Source organism: Lipotes vexillifer, unplaced genomic scaffold (assembly GCF_000442215.2).
Source record: "Lipotes vexillifer unplaced genomic scaffold, Lipotes_vexillifer_v1.1 scaffold641, whole genome shotgun sequence".
Lineage (NCBI taxonomy): Eukaryota > Metazoa > Chordata > Mammalia > Artiodactyla > Lipotidae > Lipotes > Lipotes vexillifer.
The window spans coordinates 1,979,280-1,999,859 of record NW_006780658.1 but is presented as its reverse complement, the minus strand read 5'-3'; the positions used below and the strand labels follow the sequence as shown (position 1 = coordinate 1,999,859).

General features: G+C 35.8%; 1 protein-coding gene across 1 annotated transcript in view; it reads left to right on the top strand.

Moving 5' to 3' along the window:
• IFT80 (intraflagellar transport 80) overlaps window positions 1–20,580 on the top strand; it is a 111,189-nt gene that overhangs the window by 67,859 nt on the left and 22,750 nt on the right. Inside the window, exons 10-12 of the mRNA XM_007454132.1 lie at window positions 8,517–8,635; window positions 12,375–12,449; window positions 16,114–16,277. Coding sequence (XP_007454194.1) covers window positions 8,517–8,635; window positions 12,375–12,449; window positions 16,114–16,277 — 358 coding nt within the window. The remainder of the gene's footprint in view (window positions 1–8,516; window positions 8,636–12,374; window positions 12,450–16,113; window positions 16,278–20,580) is intronic.

Sequence of the window (20,580 nt, the reverse complement as noted above, 5' to 3'; positions counted from 1 at the left end):
TTTTGCGGTACGCGGGCCTCTCACTGTTGTGGCCTCTCCCGTTGCGGAGCACAGGCTCCGGACCCGCAGGCTCAGCGGCCATGGTTCACAGGCCCAGCCGCTCTGCAGCATGTGGGATCTTCCCAGACCGGGGCACGAACCCATGTCCCCTGCATCGGCAGGCGGACTCTCAACCACCGCGCCACCAGGGAAGCCCTGTTCTACTTTTAAAAAAAAAATTTTTGGTGGCACCTTGTAGCATGCAGGATCTTATTTCCCCGACCAGGGATCGAACCTGGGCCCCCTGCAGTGTGTGGAGTCTTAACCACTGGCCCGCCAGGGAAGTCCCTCTACTTTCTTATTTAAAAAATTTTAAACTTATTATGGATAATTTAAACCACACAAAAATAGACAGAATAGTATAATGAATCTCTATGTACTCATCTCCCAGCCCTAACAGCCGTCAACCCATGATCAAGCCTGCCCCATCCATGTCCATATCTACTTTCTCCCTCCCCCAGGTATTTTGAAGCAAATTCAGGTATCATTTCAGCTGTGAAGTTTTCAATATATACAGCTAAAAGATAAGGACTCTTTTTAACTTACCCACAATACCATTATCATACGTTAAAAATAATAATTCCTTAACGTTATCAAATATCCAAGAAGTGTTCACATTTTCTATTGTTTCCACCATGTCACATTTTTTAAAGTTTGTTTGTTTGAATCAGAATCCAGAATGGTTTACATGTTGCAATTGGTTGACATATCTTTTAAGTCTCTTTTAGTCTGTAGATTCCCCTTCCATCTCTATTTTTCCCCCTGCGGTTTATTTGTTGAAACCAAATTTTTTGTCCAGCCCCACAGTGTGGACATTGCTAATTGTATCCCCATGGTGTGGTTTGACGTACTTCTCTGTCTTTTGTATTTCTTGTAAATGAGTGTTTGGATCTAGGTGATGGTGTAAATATATATATTTGTTAGTCAACCTGGGAACCAAAACATTATTTATAGTATTGTGTCTATGACAAAGAATGCATTGTGAGTTCTAATCAGCTGATTTGGGGACACACTTTTACTCATGTAGTGCTTGGTGGCTAGCTAATACAGTATTGCCTTAATTTCAGAAATGCCCCAAGATGAGATTATACTTAAAAAGAGAAGTTTTTCTTTCATAATAAAAAGGAATCATCCTAGAATTAGAGGATTTTTACATAAGATAAGATGAACAGTGGAGGTTTTTAAATAGCTTATCTAATCCAAATTGTCTTTATACTTAAAGTAATGTTTGCAAATAATCTTTCAAAATCTTAGGACTAGAATAGTATTTTTATTTTTGTAAAGGGGTCTTACTCTCTCAGTGATTATAAGACATTTGTATTGCATTTCTGCTAAGCTGGGTCTATTCATAGTTTTTTCTTAGAACAATTTCATTTATTTATTCAATGCCCTACTTGCCAGGCATTGAGCTAGGCAATGGGAAGTACAGCTGTGAATAAGACAGGTTTGGTTCCTGTTCTCATGGGACCTCCTAGATTCATATGTCGAAAATCTTTTGTTTTTTCATAAATTCATCTCAAATTAATTGAATGAAGGTAAAGAATAAAGAAACAAAAGAAATTTATTGGTCCATGGCAAGTCAAGAGATGGGACTGATGAGGCTGTACTGGATCCAGAGGCTTAAATAAGATCAACAGGAGTTCCATCATATCTCTTCCTCAACGGTCCTTTTTTCTGTATTGGCTTCATTTTCACAAATGCTGTCTCTCTTTTGAGGCCTTGGTAGCTCCAGGCTTACATTCTACCAACTTCAAGTCCAACAGAAAGAGTGCTTTCCCCTCCAGCCCCTTAGTAATTACAGCAGAAGTCCGAGCATTGGATCTCATGTGCCAAGTCTGGGTCAAGTATGTTTTGTTGGGAGGTGGAGGGAATGATGAGTCAACCCCATCTAAACCACTTAGTCACTTAGAATAATAGGGGGAATGGTTTCCCAAAGGAAAACCAAAGCATATTTACCAGAAAAGGTAGCATTTGATTCTGGGCAGACAGAAACCAACAGATATCCACTGTAATCTTTTTTGGCTGTTTAGCAACCATAACTGTATTAGTTACCGATGGCTGCATAATAAATCACCTGAAAACTTAGTGACTTAAAACAGCAACACTTATTATCTCTCAGTTTCTGTGGGTCAAGAATCCAGGCATGGCTTAGCTGGGGTTTCTGACTCATAGTTTCTCACAAGGCTGCAATCAAGGTGTTGGCCAGGGCTTAGTGGCACCTGAAGGCTCAGCTGGGGAGGATTTGCTTCCAAGCTCACCGATAAGGTTGTTGGCAAGATTCCATTTATCAACGTCTGTTGAATTGAGGGCAGTTGACTGGAGGCCACCCTCAGTTCCTTGCATGTAGCCTCTTCACAGGGCAGCTCACAACTTGGCAGCTTTGTCAGAGCAGTTACGAAGGGCACAGAGTGTGTGAGCAAGACGTAAGTCACAGTTTTTTATAACCTGAACTCAGAAGTGTCATCTCATCACTTTAGCCTTTTTCTGTTCACTGGAAGCAAGCTACAAGGTCCAGTCTACACACAGTGGAGAGACTTACATAAGGATGTGAATACGAGGACATAGAAATCACTAATCCCCTTACAATCTACTCACCACGCATACTTTCCCTTATTCACATGTATGTATAATTCAGAAATGCACTACTTAACTTTGCAGCTATTCTATATGCAACTGAAAACAAACCTATCCCCTCTCTAAAAGATGATAACCTAGACTAATCCAGTCATTCCAGCTCCAACTCTCTGGTCTGGAAAACTATAAATAAATGCGAATTTTAATATTCTCCTCTCCCCCATATTCCCAGTTTATAATGATGGAGGGAAAACAGGGCGGCTGCAATGAAAACAATTTGGAAAATGAGAGAAGGGAAAACAACGCACTGTGATTACTAGGTTCCTAGCAAAAACCCAGCTGGCCAGGAATATCTTGAGAACTCTTTTTCTTAGCAATAAAGTTAGTTGCTTGGTTAATTTGGCAACTCTAGATTGCCTTTCTGGGAAGATTTCCCACTTGGGAGGATTCCCTTACTGGGGTCCATACATTTTAGCAGCCCACTTAACGTTGTTGTGAGGTGGAGCCACAGATTTCTATAGGGACAACAATCACAACTTTTTGTTTGCCTGGTTTAGAGTTTTACAGTTTTCTCAGAAGCTTGGTAGACTTGCTTGATTTGTGTTTTGTTAACTCAGAAACCAGAGATCATGTTGAGTCCTAATTATTAAATCTAGACCTTGACCTGGCAGTTGCTACCTGGCAATAGGCTTCATTGTCCTACCTGTCTTTCTGGACCTCAGCTTTTATATGATACAGTAACCTAGAGTGAGACGGTTTCTTAAGTTGTCCCTTGTCTCCAGGCTGAATCCCAGTGGATGATTCTTTCCAAAAGGGATAGTTGATGTCTTTGCTGGGAGGAAGTGCCTAGGAGGGAGAGGGTACAGGTGGAGGAGATGAGGCATTCCTCAGGTCTCAAGTTTACTGTTTTCTCTTTCCTGCCCCTCTCACTTTAGCATGGGGCACAGCTTTGGCTTTTAATTGTTGCCGTAATTCAAGATTATTTGATTCTTAGTCACTCTGTCTCCTGTAAAGATAAGAGTTAAAGAAAGAGTGATTTTGATGATTAAATGAGATAATGTATGTAAAACAAAGATAAATGGTAACTATTGCTATGGCTATATCTGTGTTTAGGATTAAATGAGTATTTGGAAATGTGGAAACAGAATTTTTGACTTATGTCAGTCTGAGAAGTCTAAATATTGTGGTCAGATAGAAGTATTAGGTGATACAAGTATGAACAGGTTAGTCCTGAAGCTGCCCTGAATTGAACAGAGTAAATGGGTGCATTTAAAAATTCAGCACAGGACATTTCTGATGTTGGATTCACCATAGCTTTGAAATTATAACAGCAATTATCAGTGTGTCTTTTGTTTATTATCATGGCCAGGATGTTTTATTCCTGTTATAGTGTTCCAGATTCACAAAAAATAGAATTCCCCCATGTGAAGCTTTAGGCCAATATGAATTTTAAGTCTGCCTATAATTTGCGTAATGACAGAGGATTATACATCGGATTTTTTAAATATTGAATTGTCCTAAACCTGTGTTAACAGCCAGTTTATTTCACTGGGTATCATGTTGCTATAAAGAAAGGACCATATAACTTCCTTTAGAAAATTCTATTTCATTCCATTAGCTTTAAAATGCTTCTGGGAGAGGATGGCATTTTGGACCTCTTAAAAAGTCTCTGGGAGCTCAGACTTCTGGTGAAAATGATATCATAAGTTCATACTTGGAAGGACAAAACATACATTTGGCTCTAAAGAGATCAATAATTTATGAAATGTATTTTTAAAAGAGACTTATCTGGACTCAAAAATAGGATAAACATCTCTGTGGACCAGAAGTGGAACAAAAATGCAGAGTGTGGAGGGAAGCCTCCAACCTGCTTGACTCCTGGTCCAGAAGCAGGGAGGCAAAGGCAACGCAGAGAGGGGCTCCTATAGGCTGATGGACCTGAAAGGACTCGAAGTGAGACAAGTGGCCTGATCCAGTCTCTGTCTGAAATCAGAGCATGAGGTCTGTGGTGTAGCTCTCTTCTCCCCTTTCTGAAAGAAAAACCTACAACAGCCTAGGATTTAAAGAGAAACTCACAGGTTCACCACCTACAGTCATGGTTTGCTCAATTCTAGGGGACCCATCACTTAGACCTAGAGTTGTGCAGTGCACAACCTGCAGCATGTACCTGTGGCCTTGCAGACAGAGCTCAGCCTTATCACTCAAAGTACACTTCACATTTTTATGAAAAAAAAGTAAAAAACCTGCTGACTCCTGAGACCAGTATTTCTCCTACAGCCTTCTTAAGTAGAGGTGTTTTTCTTCTTTATGTCAAGTATTACTGGGTCTGGGGGTCGGGTAATTGTCTCCTTACCCCTCATTGCTGATTCCAGACCACAATAACTTCTTCTTCCCTAAAGAACTCCAGCTCCTTTGAAGCACCTGCCATCGGACTACTCCCCTTTTGCAGTCATTTCCCCAACTCTTGGAAAAGTGAAGCAAACATATCAGTGTCTTTTTCTTTACCACTAGTCCTGGCAACACTCTTTTTTATTAAGACTTTAAAAAAAAGTCTAAAAGATAGGAACTGTTTTAATTTTAACATAATCATAGTGATATTTCACATTTCTCCAGTTGTCTCCTAAGTCTGTCTACAGTAACAGGTCCCATTTCTCCAATTATTTTCTCTCTCTCTCTCTCTGTGTGTGTGTGTGTCTCTCTCTCTCTCTCTCTCTATATATATATATATATTTTTTTTTTTTAACATCTTTATTGGAGTATAATTGCTTTACAATGGTGTGTTAGTTTCTGCTGTATAACAAAGTGAATCAGCTATACATATATCCCCATATCTACTCCCTATCCCACCCCTCTAGGTGGTCACAGAGCACCAAGCTGATCTCCCTGCGTTATGCGGCTGCTTCCCACTAGCCATCTATTTTACATTTGGTAGTGTGTATATGTCAATGCTACTCTCTCACTTCGTCCCAGCTTACCCTTCCCCCTCCCCGTGTCCTCAAGTCCATTCTCTACATCTGTGTCTTTATTCCTGTCTGGCCCCTAGGTACTTCAGAACCTTTTTTTTTTTTTTTTTAGATTCCATATACATGTGTTAGCATATGGTATTTGTTTTTCTCTTTCTGACTTACTTCACTCTGTATGACAGACTCTAGGTCCATCCACCTCACTACAAATAACTCAATTTCGTTTCTTTTTATGACTGAGTAATATTCCATTGTATATATGTGCCACATCTTCTTTATCCATTCATCTGTCGATAGGTTGCTTCCATGTCCTGGAGATTGTAAACAGAGCTGCAGTGAACATTGTGGTACATGTCAGTATATATTTTTATAGTTGGTTGGTTTGTATCAGGAACAAAGTCCCATATTGCATTTAATTTTGTCTCTTCAATCTTTTAAAATCTGGAACAATTCCTCCTCCTTATTTATTTATTTGTTTGTCCACAAAACCAGGTCATTTGTTCTGTTGAATTTCCCACATTTTCCTGTTTGCATCCCTGTGGTATGATTACATTTAACATGTACATCTAGCCCCTGTATTTCCTGTAGACTGGTTATTAGATATAGAGCCTTTTAAATATAAAGAATACTTTGTGGGTGATGCTGTACACTTCCTGTTGCGAGACACATGTCTGCTTGTCTCTCTTTTAATGATGAGATTTATCAGTGTGTTCAGGTGTTATAAGTCTGATTCATATGTCATATAGTTTCCCATTAGGCTTTTACTTTAATATTTTTAGCAGCCATGGATGGTACTTGTTTAGAACCGTGTTTCATCAGGAGTTGCATCTTGTAATTCTATCATTCCTTCTGCATTTATTAGCTAGAATTCTTCTGTAAAAGACTTTGCCTAATCAACTGTTTGTTACTCTGAAGTGAGACAAATTCTGAATTATTTTCCTTTATTTACCAATTTTCAAATAGTGAATTGATTTCCTAGTATGCCCAATGAGTTTCTTTGTTGTTGTTGTTGATGTTATCATTATAAACTTGCAGATTTTAACATTTTTGATATATTTCAATCCATTGCAGTCATTATTCTTTCTCATGCTCAAATGGTTCCATCTTTGGCCATTTGACTCCTGTGTTCTTTTGAGATGATTTCAACAGCTTGCTTGCATTTCTGACAAGATGTTCCAGGTGTCTTATATTGATACATTTCCTGTCCCAGACTTGAAATCCACCATTTTTCCAAGAAGGCCTTGTTCCTTTTGGAGGGGAATGTTATTTAGAGACCATGATCCAGGTTCTAGGTGTGCTCATTGCTACTGGTTTGATCATTACTTCTAGATAAAATGTATTTATTTTTGACAGATAAAAGTATATCATGAGTGTATACTGAGGTTTCAAGTTCAGAATTCAAGATTATGGAATTTTACTCTTGATTTTTTAATTTGCATTTCTTTTCTTTTACAAGAAAATATTTGTTCTTAAAGACATTAATATATCCTAGAATATATCCTAAAATATAGTTTAAAATAACAATCTCAATATTATTCTAATAACATATTATTGAATACTGTTTTACAATTTTTGTTTTCTTTAATATAAACAAATCCATATATCTTCATATCCTTCCCTTTATAAGATAAAAGGTATAATACTATACACACCATTTTGCATCTTGCCCTTTTTTGTTTTACAATATATCGTGAAGGTTGCTCCATAGATCTTACTCAGTCCTTTTTATAGCTGTATATTATTCTATTTTGTGAATGTAGTTTATTCAACCTATCCCCTGTTGGTAGATATTTGGGCTGTTTTCCAGTCTTTTGCTGTTACCAGTAGTGCTGTATATAGTAATAGCCTGTGTATATGTTATTTCATAGTTTTGCTTGTTTATTTTGGTATAGAATTCTAGAAGTAAGATTGCTGTGTCAAGGATTATATGTGTATATAATTCTGTTATCTCTTGTCATGGCAATAATAGTTTGGTGGGGATAGGAGTTGGGGAACAGGTAATAAAAATATAATATGCCTTGTAGGTATATTTGAAAAAGTACTTAGAAGAAGTTTGACTTTATCTTCCTCTTTTTCCTTCCATACCTTTTTATTCTTCATTAATACTATAATTGTCATGTTAATTTAGAAAGATGATAACATTTTGAGGGGAATTTAAAGAAACACTAACTTCTAAGTAAAATTAATCTCTTCTTCTCTAATTTTCACCTCTTACTGTAATGTATTACCCATTCTGGTAATACATAAAAACTTCAAAAAACTTAAAAAAATAAAAACTTTATCAGTTAACAAACTTTTATAATAATTTTGACTATCCTAGGCAAGTCGCCATTTGTTAGTTGGTGCTTGGCTTTTTTATATATTATCTCTGTGTTTCTATGCATAGAAATACTTTCCACCCCTCTGCACACCTTGGCTTCTTCACTATGTAGTTGGTTTCTTTACTAACATCTCCTACTCCACTTTTGATTTTTAAAGTTATTATATCTCTTTCTTAGAACTTAAATTTTAAAGTAAAATCTAACCCTAAAAACCCTAAAATTTAAAAAATATATTTCATAAATTAATGATCTCTTACTGTTTTGGGCAGAAATCATATAGTCTCTTTCCAGCTCCCATGTGCCATACTCCTTTCACTGTATATCTCACTGTTACAGCAGTTTTCACCATGTTGCTCCACTGCCACATCATACAGATTGGCTTTCATGTTAGAAATCTCTATACGTAGATCTTTTTCTACTTATTTCTAAGTTTTCTGTGTCTGTAGTTTTGTTGGATGATTTTATACCCAAATCTTATGCCTGGTTCCTATTGAATTCTTCTTCTTTCTATGATTAGATAATCAAGAGTGCATTGAAATTTTTGTGTTTGCTAACTTATCTAATTAAAATTTGATGTATTTTAATGTTGTTTGTCGGTATTTCATTTTCCCTTGTTTAGGTTCGTAACGTTCTTAATGATGCAGTGGATTTACTGGAATTCCGTGATAGAGTCATTAAAGCCTCTTTGAACTATGCACACTTAGTTGTTTCAACGTCTCTTCAGTGTTATGTGTTCTCGTAAGCATCTTGCATTTCTTTAAAATCCAGAGTTTTGTCTATGAGGAGGAATTTATTTTCAAGCTTTCATATCAACATGGTTTGGTTTAAACTTAACTTTCTCAAAACCTTGCCTATCTTGAACTTACTACCAACCAAGAAGTGATAAAAAGTAAGCTATGAGTAAGGAAAGTAGATCTAATAAAGTTTGTGCATCAACGGTTAATAATCACTTTTATAATACAAAATACCTTCTCTGAGATAATGTTTACTCTTACTTTACTCATAGTTCTAAGGACTTCAGTGTAATTTGATTTCAAAGCCCAGAGAAGGTTAGGAGCATCTGATAAATGATGGGAAAAGGAACCACCTAACCACTGGCAGCGGGGGACAGCTAGCAGCCTGACAGCAGGCTGAAAGATGTTCAGTAAGGGCACAAGGAGGTGTTCAGGCTTAATATCATAGTCCAGGGTAATCATAAATGTTCCTACTGATAATCCAGAGTTGTCCAGAAATGATGAAAGAAAATATGTTCAGTATACTTTGTATTAAAAAGCAGGAAATGACTCAATACATCCAAGAAACTTGCACCTAAAACTTTAAAAACTTACTTGGTATTTTTATGTAACTCAGTGTGTGCTGACAAATATTGAACTGGCTTTCTGGAAACCAACCAACCAACCAAACAACCTGATTTGCAGTGTTAACTCATTTCTCTTATATAAATACTTCTACCATGGCTAATTTCAAGCTAACAATATGATGTCACAGAATTAAAGAGATGCACAGTGGCAAACCATTATATAGAATTGCCACCATATAGATAACAATAGGTATAAATAATCTCAAGTGCATAGATAATAGTAAAATGTAATAAAATAATCTGGAAGTGATCAGTTTGAGTATTATCTTTGTTTTGAATATAATTTGCTTAATTATGTTTATATATTTTAATTTTAAGTAATGGCTTTATCTAACAGTTGGCTTGCAAAATTCCTGAAAATATAACAATCGGTACAAACTAGCTCTAGTTTGCCACCAGTTGATTTCTCAACTATCCAGAAAGCTCAAGGAACCACTATGACACTTTCAAGAGTTGTAAATAAAGATTTTGTTTTTACATTTTGTGCTTATATTTATAACATTATGTGGTTATAGTTTAATCATTGAATAGAAAATTGAGGGTAGAGTATGTATGTGTCTTATTCACCACTGTATACCCAGTACATGTAGTAAGTACTTAAATAAATAAATATTTTGGGATGAATAAATGAATTGAAAAACATAAAGTGTACTCTTGTCTTGGTAAGCTACAGCTCAGTAATACACAACACAAAGGTATCCTAAAATTTAATTAACAGTATCAGTTGCTACAAGTATATATTACAAATTGTCACTCACTTATGTGTAAATCTGCTACTAATCAGAATCTGCAACTTAGAATAATAGCCAAGCCTGGAGTAATGAAATGGGAGAAGCAAAGGAGAAAGGGGATAAAGAAATAAGCAGCTCAATTTTACATGAAAAATTTTTTCTTACGTGAAAGAGAAGGGAGGCTTTGGGTAAAGTCAAGAAAGCTACCAAGTTAAACCATTGAGGTATAGGAAAGGGACTATAGAATACGAGGAAATCTCACAATCCCTTAGTGCACATGGGTTTTGAATAATTTTCATGGGGTTGAGGAAAACAGAGAAGATTTCCTCAGTTTAGGGTTTGGTTGAAGAAAGGTAGGGCTCTTAACTGCCCTAAACGAGGGATTTATTCTACTAATTTTAATGGCAAGGACATAATGTTTGAATCTGTAGGATTGTTATCATTATATGTTACTTATATTAGAGAGGTTGCTTTTTAAAATATTTACCAGAAGTTTAGAAGCTGTTATTTTTTTGTCACTCTACCTTTCTCATACCAGGTAGTATGTGTCAAAATATTAAATTGCTTTTTTTCTTTTCTGATTTAACATTACCTCCCTTCTCTTGTTGTCAAGGTACAAAATATTTATTAAAGTGAAATACCAGGGAGCAGTAGTGGGAATGAAGTAATGCTGAGACCCATCATACTGAAATATAGTTCATTAAATTAAAAATACCTAGTATTTTAGATAATAACAACTATTATTTACTGAGCACTATTATACTATCTTTTATGTTCATGATCTAATTTACTCTGTGTGTTGAATATTATTATTATTATTATTCCCATTTTACAAAATGAAGAAACTAAAGGATGCAGAGGTAATTAAGTAACTTACCCTAGGCAAAATTACTTCTTTACTAAAGGAAGAGCTTGAATTTGAATCCAAGTTCCTAATAACTGTTGCCCCTTTTGTAGTAATAAAAATATAATTTTAAAAACAAACATGCAAGCCATATACTGGTTTATATGAAAAGAAGTTCCAGACAAAGAAAATCATATATGAGCATTCTATGTTAAATTTTCATTTGATTTTTCAAATAGTTGTGTAGAAAATTCTCTTGTTCTGATTTAGGGAGTTTATATTTCCATGTCATATATATATATCTCAGTTGTCATAAATCTCAGGTATTTTGTAAGGGGACATTAAAAAAACCTCATACTCACTATTCGTATCTTCTCTCTTGACAAAGAATGAAGGTTAATTCTGATGACTGCATAAATGAGCATGCTGTGATATTTTTTCTAAAGTACAAAAGTACATAGCTTTATCGTACCTGTGAACCTCAGACTTACTAATTATCAGTAGTGATTTACTCACTGTTTGGCTTTATGCATGCATTTACTTATTGAAATGGGTATCAGGCTCTGCATTAGCCAAGATTAATTTCCCCCAATTTACTGCAACCTTCCCCTTCCCCCCATCTCCTGGATCAATATGAGATTTAATCTGATATAAAGAATTGCTTCTATGAAAGTAATTGAGAGAAATTCAGAATATATAGGAGTAATAAAACATTTTAAACTATGAAACACCTTTGATTATTTGGGGATGGGTTTTTCAGTTTGTGAATGTTCTCTCCACCCATCCTTATCTTTGAATCATATTACATCATAAAAATCATAGGAGTTATTTTTTCATTCATTCATCTGTTTATTCAATAGGCATAGTCATAGCTTACATTAATACAGTATTTTACAGTTTACAGAATGTTTCACAGAAATCTTCATTCAGCTCAACATTTACATTGGGAGACCTGTAGGAAAAATTGTTCATCATGTTATTGTTAGTATAGTTTTTGTTTGTTCAGTATCTGCTATGCAGTAGGCAGTTAGCTAGATGCTTTAGGTAAGTCATCATTATCTCCATTTTAAAAATAAGAAAACTGTTCTTTAGGTCAAGCTTATTAAGATCATATGTCCGACAGGTGGTGAAACCAGATTTCTAATCCTGATTTGTCTAGCCAAAACCCCATCCTCTTTTCACTATACTATGCTGCTACTATTTTTCAAAAGAGAAACATTAGATGACATGCCCAATCACAGAGCTAATAAATGACAGAACTTGAACTTATGATTCCTCAATTTGCATATTGTGGCTAGAATAAACATTTATTGAGTACTTACTATGTGCTAGGTGCTAGGGACACAGAGTCCGCTTTCTAGTCAGGGATACAGACACGTTAAGTGAATAATTTCAGAACAATGCACCAAGTGCTGTAATAGAAATATATACAGAGTTACTGTGAAACTAAAGGTACTTCATTTTAAATGAGTACCCATCTACTTATTAAAGAGTTTTTGGTATTTCAAGTGTTAATAAATATCCATTTTATTTGTCTTTCAGTACGAAGAACTGGAATACACCACTTATATTTGATCTCAAAGAAGGAACTGTTAGTTTAATTCTGCAGGCAGAAAGGTAATTTGTTTATCATGTTTCACTATTTAATTTGGGGTTAAAATATTTTAAACTGCAGTAAAGCACTCTTTAAAGCATGCCATTTACAGAATGGTACATTTGTCACTTGGAATCAATCTGTTTCTTTATTTTAAAAGAAAAAAAAGTAAGAGAATAAGCTCTTAGATGAGTGGTTCTGAAACTTTTTGGTCTCAGAATTTCTTTACATTCTTCTTTTTTTTTTTTTTTTGCGGTACGTGGGCCTCTCACTGTTGTGGCCTCTCCCGTTGTGGAGGACAGGCTCTGGACGCGCACGCTCAGCGGCCATGGCTCACAGGCCCGGCCGCTACGTGGCATGTGGGATCCTCCCGGAACGGGGCACGAACCCGTGTCCCCTGCATGGGCAGGCGTACTCTCAACCACTGTGCCAGAAAGGAAGCCCTCTTTACATTCTTAAAAAGTTATTGAGGGCTATATGTGGGTTATATATATTGACATTTACTATACTAGAAATTAAAATTGAGAGATTTAAAAGGTCTTAATTTATTTAAAAATGATGAGAATAAACTTATTACAAGTAAACATCAGAGTAATGATGAGAGAATGAGTGAAACAGGCCAATTACTATAAGATGGTTTTGACCCCATTGTTCCTGTATTTTCTATTCTCTTCTGTTTTTGTTTTTAAATACTGGTTGAAACTCATTAATTTTATGAGCTACTACTAGGCTGTGATCTGAAGTTTGAAAAGCAATATTCTCTCCCAAGACTTTGTGTATACAGGACTAAGAAACTCTGGGTCAATTAACTGGAGTAAAGTAGGAGTAGCTATTACTCAGGAACCCACACTTTTCCGTGAAAGTTATCAGTCTGTCAAGTACAGTGGTACCCTACTAAATCAGAGATCAGAGTTAGATAACTACAACTCAATAAAACCAGGAATAAAGTATGAAAATATAATCAGCAATTACCTAAGATAGCTACCCATGAAATCTTTTCACTAAAACAATTTACTTTATTCCTCATCCCTTTACTCACCACCTAGGCAGCTCTTAATAGTGTTATTATGAGGTTTTCTAGCCCATAGTCTTTTTTTAAAAAATAAATTTATTTATTTATGGCTGTGTTGGGTCTTCGTTGCTGCACGTGGGCTTTCTCTAGTTGCGGCGAGCGGGGGCTACTGTTCGTTGCAGTTCGCAGCCTTCTCACTGTGGTGGCTTCTCTTGTTGTGGAGCACGGGCTCTAGGTGCGCAGGCTTCAGTAGTTGTGGCTCGCGGGCTTAGTTGTTCCGCGGCACGTGGGATCTTTGTGGACCAGGGCTCGAACCCGTGTCCCATGCATAGGCAGGCGATTCTTAACCACTGTGCCACCAGGGAAGTCCCCCATAGTCTTTTATAAATAGCAAACCAGAAGAGGAATACTGGTGAGTTGTTACAGGCTGGCACAATGACAGGAAGAAAAGTGACCGCCTGGCAAGGGAGCATGAGAAAACTAAAAGCAGAGAACCGTGTAGCTGAATAGCATAATTATTCTGATGCACCATCAGATTCTCATGACTATCAAAGCTATCAGTTACATAGTTACTGAAGAGTATGATCATCATACTGATGACCTTGAGTGATCAAAAAAATAATTGTGTCACATTTTCTATCAGCTGTTTAATGAAGTTGAACCAGTGATTTATTTATTTCTGAAATTCTTTTTACTTGAAACAGTTCCAAATCAATTTATTTCTTTATATATTATATATAAATGTATGTTGAATATGCTCTTAATTAGTAAAGGCATATGTTAATGGCATAAATGATTAAGTAATTAAAGAATATTTTATTTACTGCCCATTGCTGGTCTTATTTGTACATTTAGAAATGTTTGCCCCTTGAAACAGTGTTTACTCACAAGGAAGTTAAAGTTTTAGTATCTTGTTTAGAAGAGAAAATGCTTTTAGTACTGAGACAAGGAAAGAATATATACTAATATGATGTGTCACTTGTCAACATTAGCAAATACTATTTTCATACACTAATGTGTAAGGGCCAAACCCTTTAATTAAATAAGCTACACACCAATAAGTGTTAATTTAATTCAAGTGTACATATTTGGTATTCATTATATATTAACTTTTTATTTGTTTTTATGTTTATTTTCTATTTGTTTCCATAGCAAAAAAGAACAATTAACAATTCTTGAATCAAGAAGTAGTTCTGGGGAATCCCCTGGAGGTCCAGTGGTTAGGACTCTGTGCTTTCACCATCAAGGGCCCTGTTCAATCCCTGGTTGGGGAACTAAGATCCCACAAGCCACCTGGCATGGCCAGAAAAAAAAAAGTTCTGAATCAAGGATATTAAAGTCTTGAACGTAAGATTTTAAAAAGTAATAATGTGTTCAGCATTGAGGAAACAGGCTCTCCAATATAGCAGTAGTATGAGTGTAAATCAATACAACCTTTCAAGGGGCAGTTTAACAATATATGTTAAATTTTTAAAAGTATATGCCCTTTGATCGAATTATTGCATTTTTAGAAGTTATATTGTACTAAGGAAATAAGTAATGTAAACATACAGAGATGTGTATATACTTTAGACATTCTTTAAAACAGTGAATAATTTGAAATAAAATAAGTGTCCATCAGGAATGAGTTAAGTAAAGTTAAGGTGTGTCCATACTTTGCCATAAGTTATCTCTATGGAAGTAGGAAGATTGCAGGAGATCTTTTGCTTTCTCTGTATTGTTTGAATTATTTTTTGCAATGTTCATAAATTTTGAAAGAAAAAAATAGCAGCCATAAAATATTTACATTTTGACTCAATAAAAAAATAAACTATACAGGATCCTATGCCTTGAATAGAGCGGTCAACACAGCAAATGAACCAAAGTCCCTGATACAAAAAATGTGTTTTTAGATTTGAACACCTTTACTGATGGTTACCATATCGTTTTAAAGTCAAAACATCTTATTTTAACAAATGCTGGCTCTGATGTTAATTTTTGAGTCATTTTCACTGTTTAGGACTTTAACAAGTATTTAATCTAATTTAATACTGTAATTTAATTTTAATAATCCTTACCATAATCTTTTTTTTTTTTTTCGGTTCGCGGGCCTCTCACTGTTGTGGCCTCTCCCGTTGCGGAGCACAGGCTCCGGACACACAGGCTCAGCGGCCATGGCTCACGGGCCTAGCCGCTCTGCAGCATGTGGGATCCTCCCGGACCGGGGCACGAACCCGCGTCCCCTGCATCGGCAGGCGGACTCTCAACCGCTGCACCACCAGGGAACCCCTTTACCGTAATCTTTAACTGTGAAATATGTACTAATACTATTTCATGAAACAAATAGCATCTGGCATTAAAATATCACTGAATTATAAATTACACGATTTTTTTTATTGCCATTGTATAGAGATGCTTCTTTAGGAAAGGAAATGAATTACAGTTATAATATTAATGGGCCTTTTCATTTTTCCTTCTCCTACCTCAATGAAAAAACAAAAACCTAGAAAACAAACCAAACAACCAATGTTGACTTTTCAGGTTATTTTTATATTTCATTCTTTATATATTTATGTTTTACTATTGTTTTAATTGTAAGATTTAGATTTTTCCAAAGCATAAACTATTTTCTAATATAAAAATGAAATTATAGTAAACTCCTATTTGAAAATATATTTTTATTCTTTATTTTTTAGACATTTTCTTCTTGTAGATGGTGGTGGTATCTATTTATATTCTTATGAAGGGCGCTTCCTTTCCTCTCCAAAATTTCCTGGAATGAGAACAGATATTCTAAATGCACAGACGGTCTCTCTGAGTAATGATACCATAGCAATAAAAGACAAAGCTGATGAAAAAAGTAAGTGCATTTTTATAATTTTCCATGAAATTTGTTAACATTGTAAAATTTTCATCAATTAACTTTCATTTTCTCATCTATTATTATGTTAAATTTATATGAAAGAATTATGAGCTTCCTAATTTTTCCTAAGTATGAATCAATTAAAGAACTAAAGTTGTCATATTATTCCCAATTGATGGAACAAATAGATATTGTCACAGCATCAAAGCTTAGTTGTAAGGAATAAATCTTATATATTCAGTAGCTGTTGGTATAGAGTTTGAATTCAAGACTGTGTGTCTTAAAAATATATGTTAATTTTTAAGTTTATTGATCTTTTAAACTATTTCCTTTTTCTTTATTTAGTAACATAGTAAATATTGTGCTTCATTGTACTATTTATTTTGCTTATATATATTCATATTTTTATGTTTACATATTTTTAAACTAATGAAGTAGAAGAAAGTTATGAATAATTTTAAATTTTCATATAAAAATCTAGGCCACATTAGTGTTTATAAATATATATGAATGTGTCAGGTGTTTTGGAATTCCATAGTAGAGTGAAACCATTTTTTTAAGGCAATGCTGTATCAGAACATGTATCCAACAAATAGTATTGAGTGCTAACTGTATGCCAAGTACTTTTCTAGAAGTTGAGGATACAATAGTGCATAAGACACACAAATAATCAAACAAATATAGTCAGCCACTGATACATGCTGTGAAGAAAATTAATGCAGGATGAGGGAATGGAGAATTCTAGAGGTGGGGGAGGGGAATGACCATAGGACAAGCAGGTGCAAATGGGAATTGTTGGCACATAAAAGGAACTGCCAGGGGCTTCCCTGGTGGTGCAGTGGTTAAGAATCCGCCTGCCAATGCAGGGGACACAGGTTCGAGCCCTGGTCCGGGAAGATCCCACATGCCGTGGAGCAACTAAGCCCATGCGCCACAAATACTGAGCCTGTGTGCCACAACTACTGAAGCCCACGCGCCTAGAGCCTGTGCTCTACAACAAGAAAAGCCACTGCAATGAGAAGCCTGCACACTGCAGTGAAGAGTAGCCCCCACTCGCTGCAACTAGAGAAAGGCCTGCATGCTGCCACGAAGACCCAGTGCAGCCAAAAATAAATTAATTAATTAAATAAATTAAAAAAAAAAAAAAGGAACTGCCGGAGGGCCATGGGACTTAGGTCAACACGAGCAAAGCAGAGAGTGGTAGGAGAAGACAGAGAGATAGATAAGTAGGAACCAGATCATGTAAAGACTTGGCCATGGTAAAGATGTTGGCATGAGAAGAGTGGAGGCAAGCATATTACCCTAGGGTTTTTCCTGGGTGAATGAGATGAAAGATGGGGAACGAGGAATTTTAGAGGAGGTCCACAAACCCAGAGAGTTCTGTTTTGGTCATGGTAAGTTTAAATGCTTCTTAGTCATCCAAGCAGGGTTGGAGAGGAAACAACAGGATAAAGTCCAGGGCTCAGGAGAGAGTTGGGGACGAGATATAAATGTGGGAGTCATTGGTGTGTAGATGGTGCCACGATACTACATGAAATCACCTAGGAAGTGAGTATAGACAGAGTAGAGGACCAGTGACTGAGCACATCAATATTTAGAGATGGGTAAAAGGAGGAGGAGCCAATGATGTAAGAGTGAGAGTGAGATATCCCTAAAGCCTAGTGGAAAGATAGTAAATAATTGTTATTCTCTGTTAATAAATATCGCTGAACAAACATTGTTCATTACTGTGACATGTTACAAAAAAAAAAGTCTGACCTGATTATTAATTTTGTGAGGTCATGCCATGGAAGACCTAATTCAGGAGCTAGAAAACTGTCCCACTTTTTAATTTTCAGTACTTTCAGATAGCATCACCTCTCATACTGGTAGGAAATATATTTCTCCTAAGTAGAGCTATTCTCTCTCTTTATGCCTTAGGCTTTCTCTGAGAGAGGACATTTGGTAATTGTTTTGTTTTTAAAGGACTTACTTTCTGGCTAAATGAGAGGAAAGAGAATGAAATGAAATACAATAGTATCTAGATAGTGGACAGATTCAAGACGGCTGTGTAATTGTTAATAATAATAATTTGGAAGTCAGATTTTTGTCTTCAGTAAACTTAAATTTGAAAATCCCAGTGATCACTATGAACTTTCTATACTTTTCTTATTCAGCACCATGTATTTTATTTTTATTTACTTATTTATTTTAAAAATATTTATTTATTTATTTGGGTTGCACCAGGTCTTGGCTGTGGCAGGCGGGCTCCTTAGTTGTGGGTCGCTGGCTTCTTAGTTGTGGCATGCGAGCTCTTAGTTGTGGCATGTATGTGGGATCTAGTTTCCTGACCAGGGATCGAACCCAGGCCCCCTGCATTGGGAGCTCGGAGTCTTATCCACTGCGCCACCAGGGAAGTCCCAACACCACATATTTTAGATAGAAACTATAATAAAGTATGTATGTTTCCAACTGAATATACCTTATTCTGAATTTTTCTACAGTTAATTCACATTTGAAACATATTTCATTATTATGTAATCCTTTCATAATTCATAGAATTTTAGAACCAGAAGGAATTATGAACATTTTCAGAAATATAGATTTACCTGCAAATAAATTATGGTTTACTTACATAACTTTGATTGTTTAACAAAATAGTCATGTAATTCCATCCTGCCATAAACAGAAAATTTAAAAAACTAAAATAAAATTATTGTAGAACTGATACAAAATGAGAAGGAAAATATTTTCCTTATGTTTAAAGAAACTGATATTTATTGAAGGCTAGGTTAACAACAGAAAGAATAATTGAAGTACCTGGAATCTTTAACCTGTAAACTTTTCTTTCAAGGGGACCATCTATATATGAAATTAGTGGTTCCTTCCTAACTTGGGAGTTCCTTTACAGGCAGGATTCTTTGTACCAAGCACAGTACTCTTATAATATAGCAGGTGCGTCACGAATACATGTTAAATGGATTTGAATACCCCTTACAATGATCGATTAAGTAGTAGAGGTACTACTTTTGACTTCCTTCTTCTCCCCATCCACCTTGCACAGATGCTGTATGATGTTAGTGTGGGTGATTTGAAACAAATGTCTGGGTATAGCGGGGGAGGAGAAGTCAGAGAGCAGTTACTTATGCTTAGAAGCAACTCTTTCAGCTTCCATCTCCTTAGTTGTCCTTTCTGCCAGTTTCAGTTACATATTAAAATTAAAATACAGGTTCAGCCTCCCATAGATCAGGGCCACTTACAGTTGTGGAAATTAGATAAGTTCATCCATATACCTCCAGCTCTTTATAATATGTGCAGTCAACAAAAGGATGGAAGGCTTTTATTTTTTTTTAAAGTTAGTTTATATAGCTATGAAAATAACTGGGCTTAGTCACGCCCAAAGCATTTTTTAAAATGGAAGCAAAATTTTTCTAATTTTTAATTCTATACTTAATTAAAAATTCTGTTACTATTTTTCTTTTTCATTTCTTTCAGCAAAATTGACGATTTTAGAACATAACTTATTATGAAGACATGGTTTCCTCTGTGAATATAGCCAGTGACCTCAAACTTAACATCCTAAGGTTTACTAACAGCTATAAGTCAATATACTAAAAGTGTGATCCTCTGGAATTTAAATATCATGTTATACATATATTAGCATTTTTATGATCTGTATAAATTGTCCAGTTTTTTGCTGACTACACATGTCACTTCTGTTTTTTCAGTTTTGTAATTCTATGTGTGTGTTCAGTCATATGAAATTACTCTATTTGGCATGAATCTTGAGCTGGAGTAGTCTGGGAATTACTTAAAGAGAATCACCAAAGCACTAACAGTCTTTTTAAAAGAGCAAAGAACAGCTGGCAATATGGCTGTCATTTATGAGACTAGGAGAAGCCTTTGGTGAAACAGAGAAAGGGACAGAGACAGTTTTTGTTCCTGGCTTCTTCAATACAATATCTACTGTAATTTTTACAACTTGGCCTACTCAGAACATCTAACATGGGGTTGGAAACAGAGAACTTTGAATTATCATTTTTTAGATAATGATTGATGTCATGAAAATAATCCAGGAAAGTATATAGCGTGAAAAGGTGACCTAAAACAAAATCTAGGAAAAAGGATCACCAAATGAGGAGGAACTAGCAAAAGAGAATTAGGGATGGTCCAAAATAGGAGAGAATGAAGAGAAAACAGTGTTATTTGTAGCCCACATAAGAGATTCAAAAAAGAGGATGGGGGCTTCCCTGGTGGCGCAGTGGTTGAGAGTCCGCCTGCCGATGCAGGGGACACGGGGTCGCGCCCCGGGCCGGGGAGA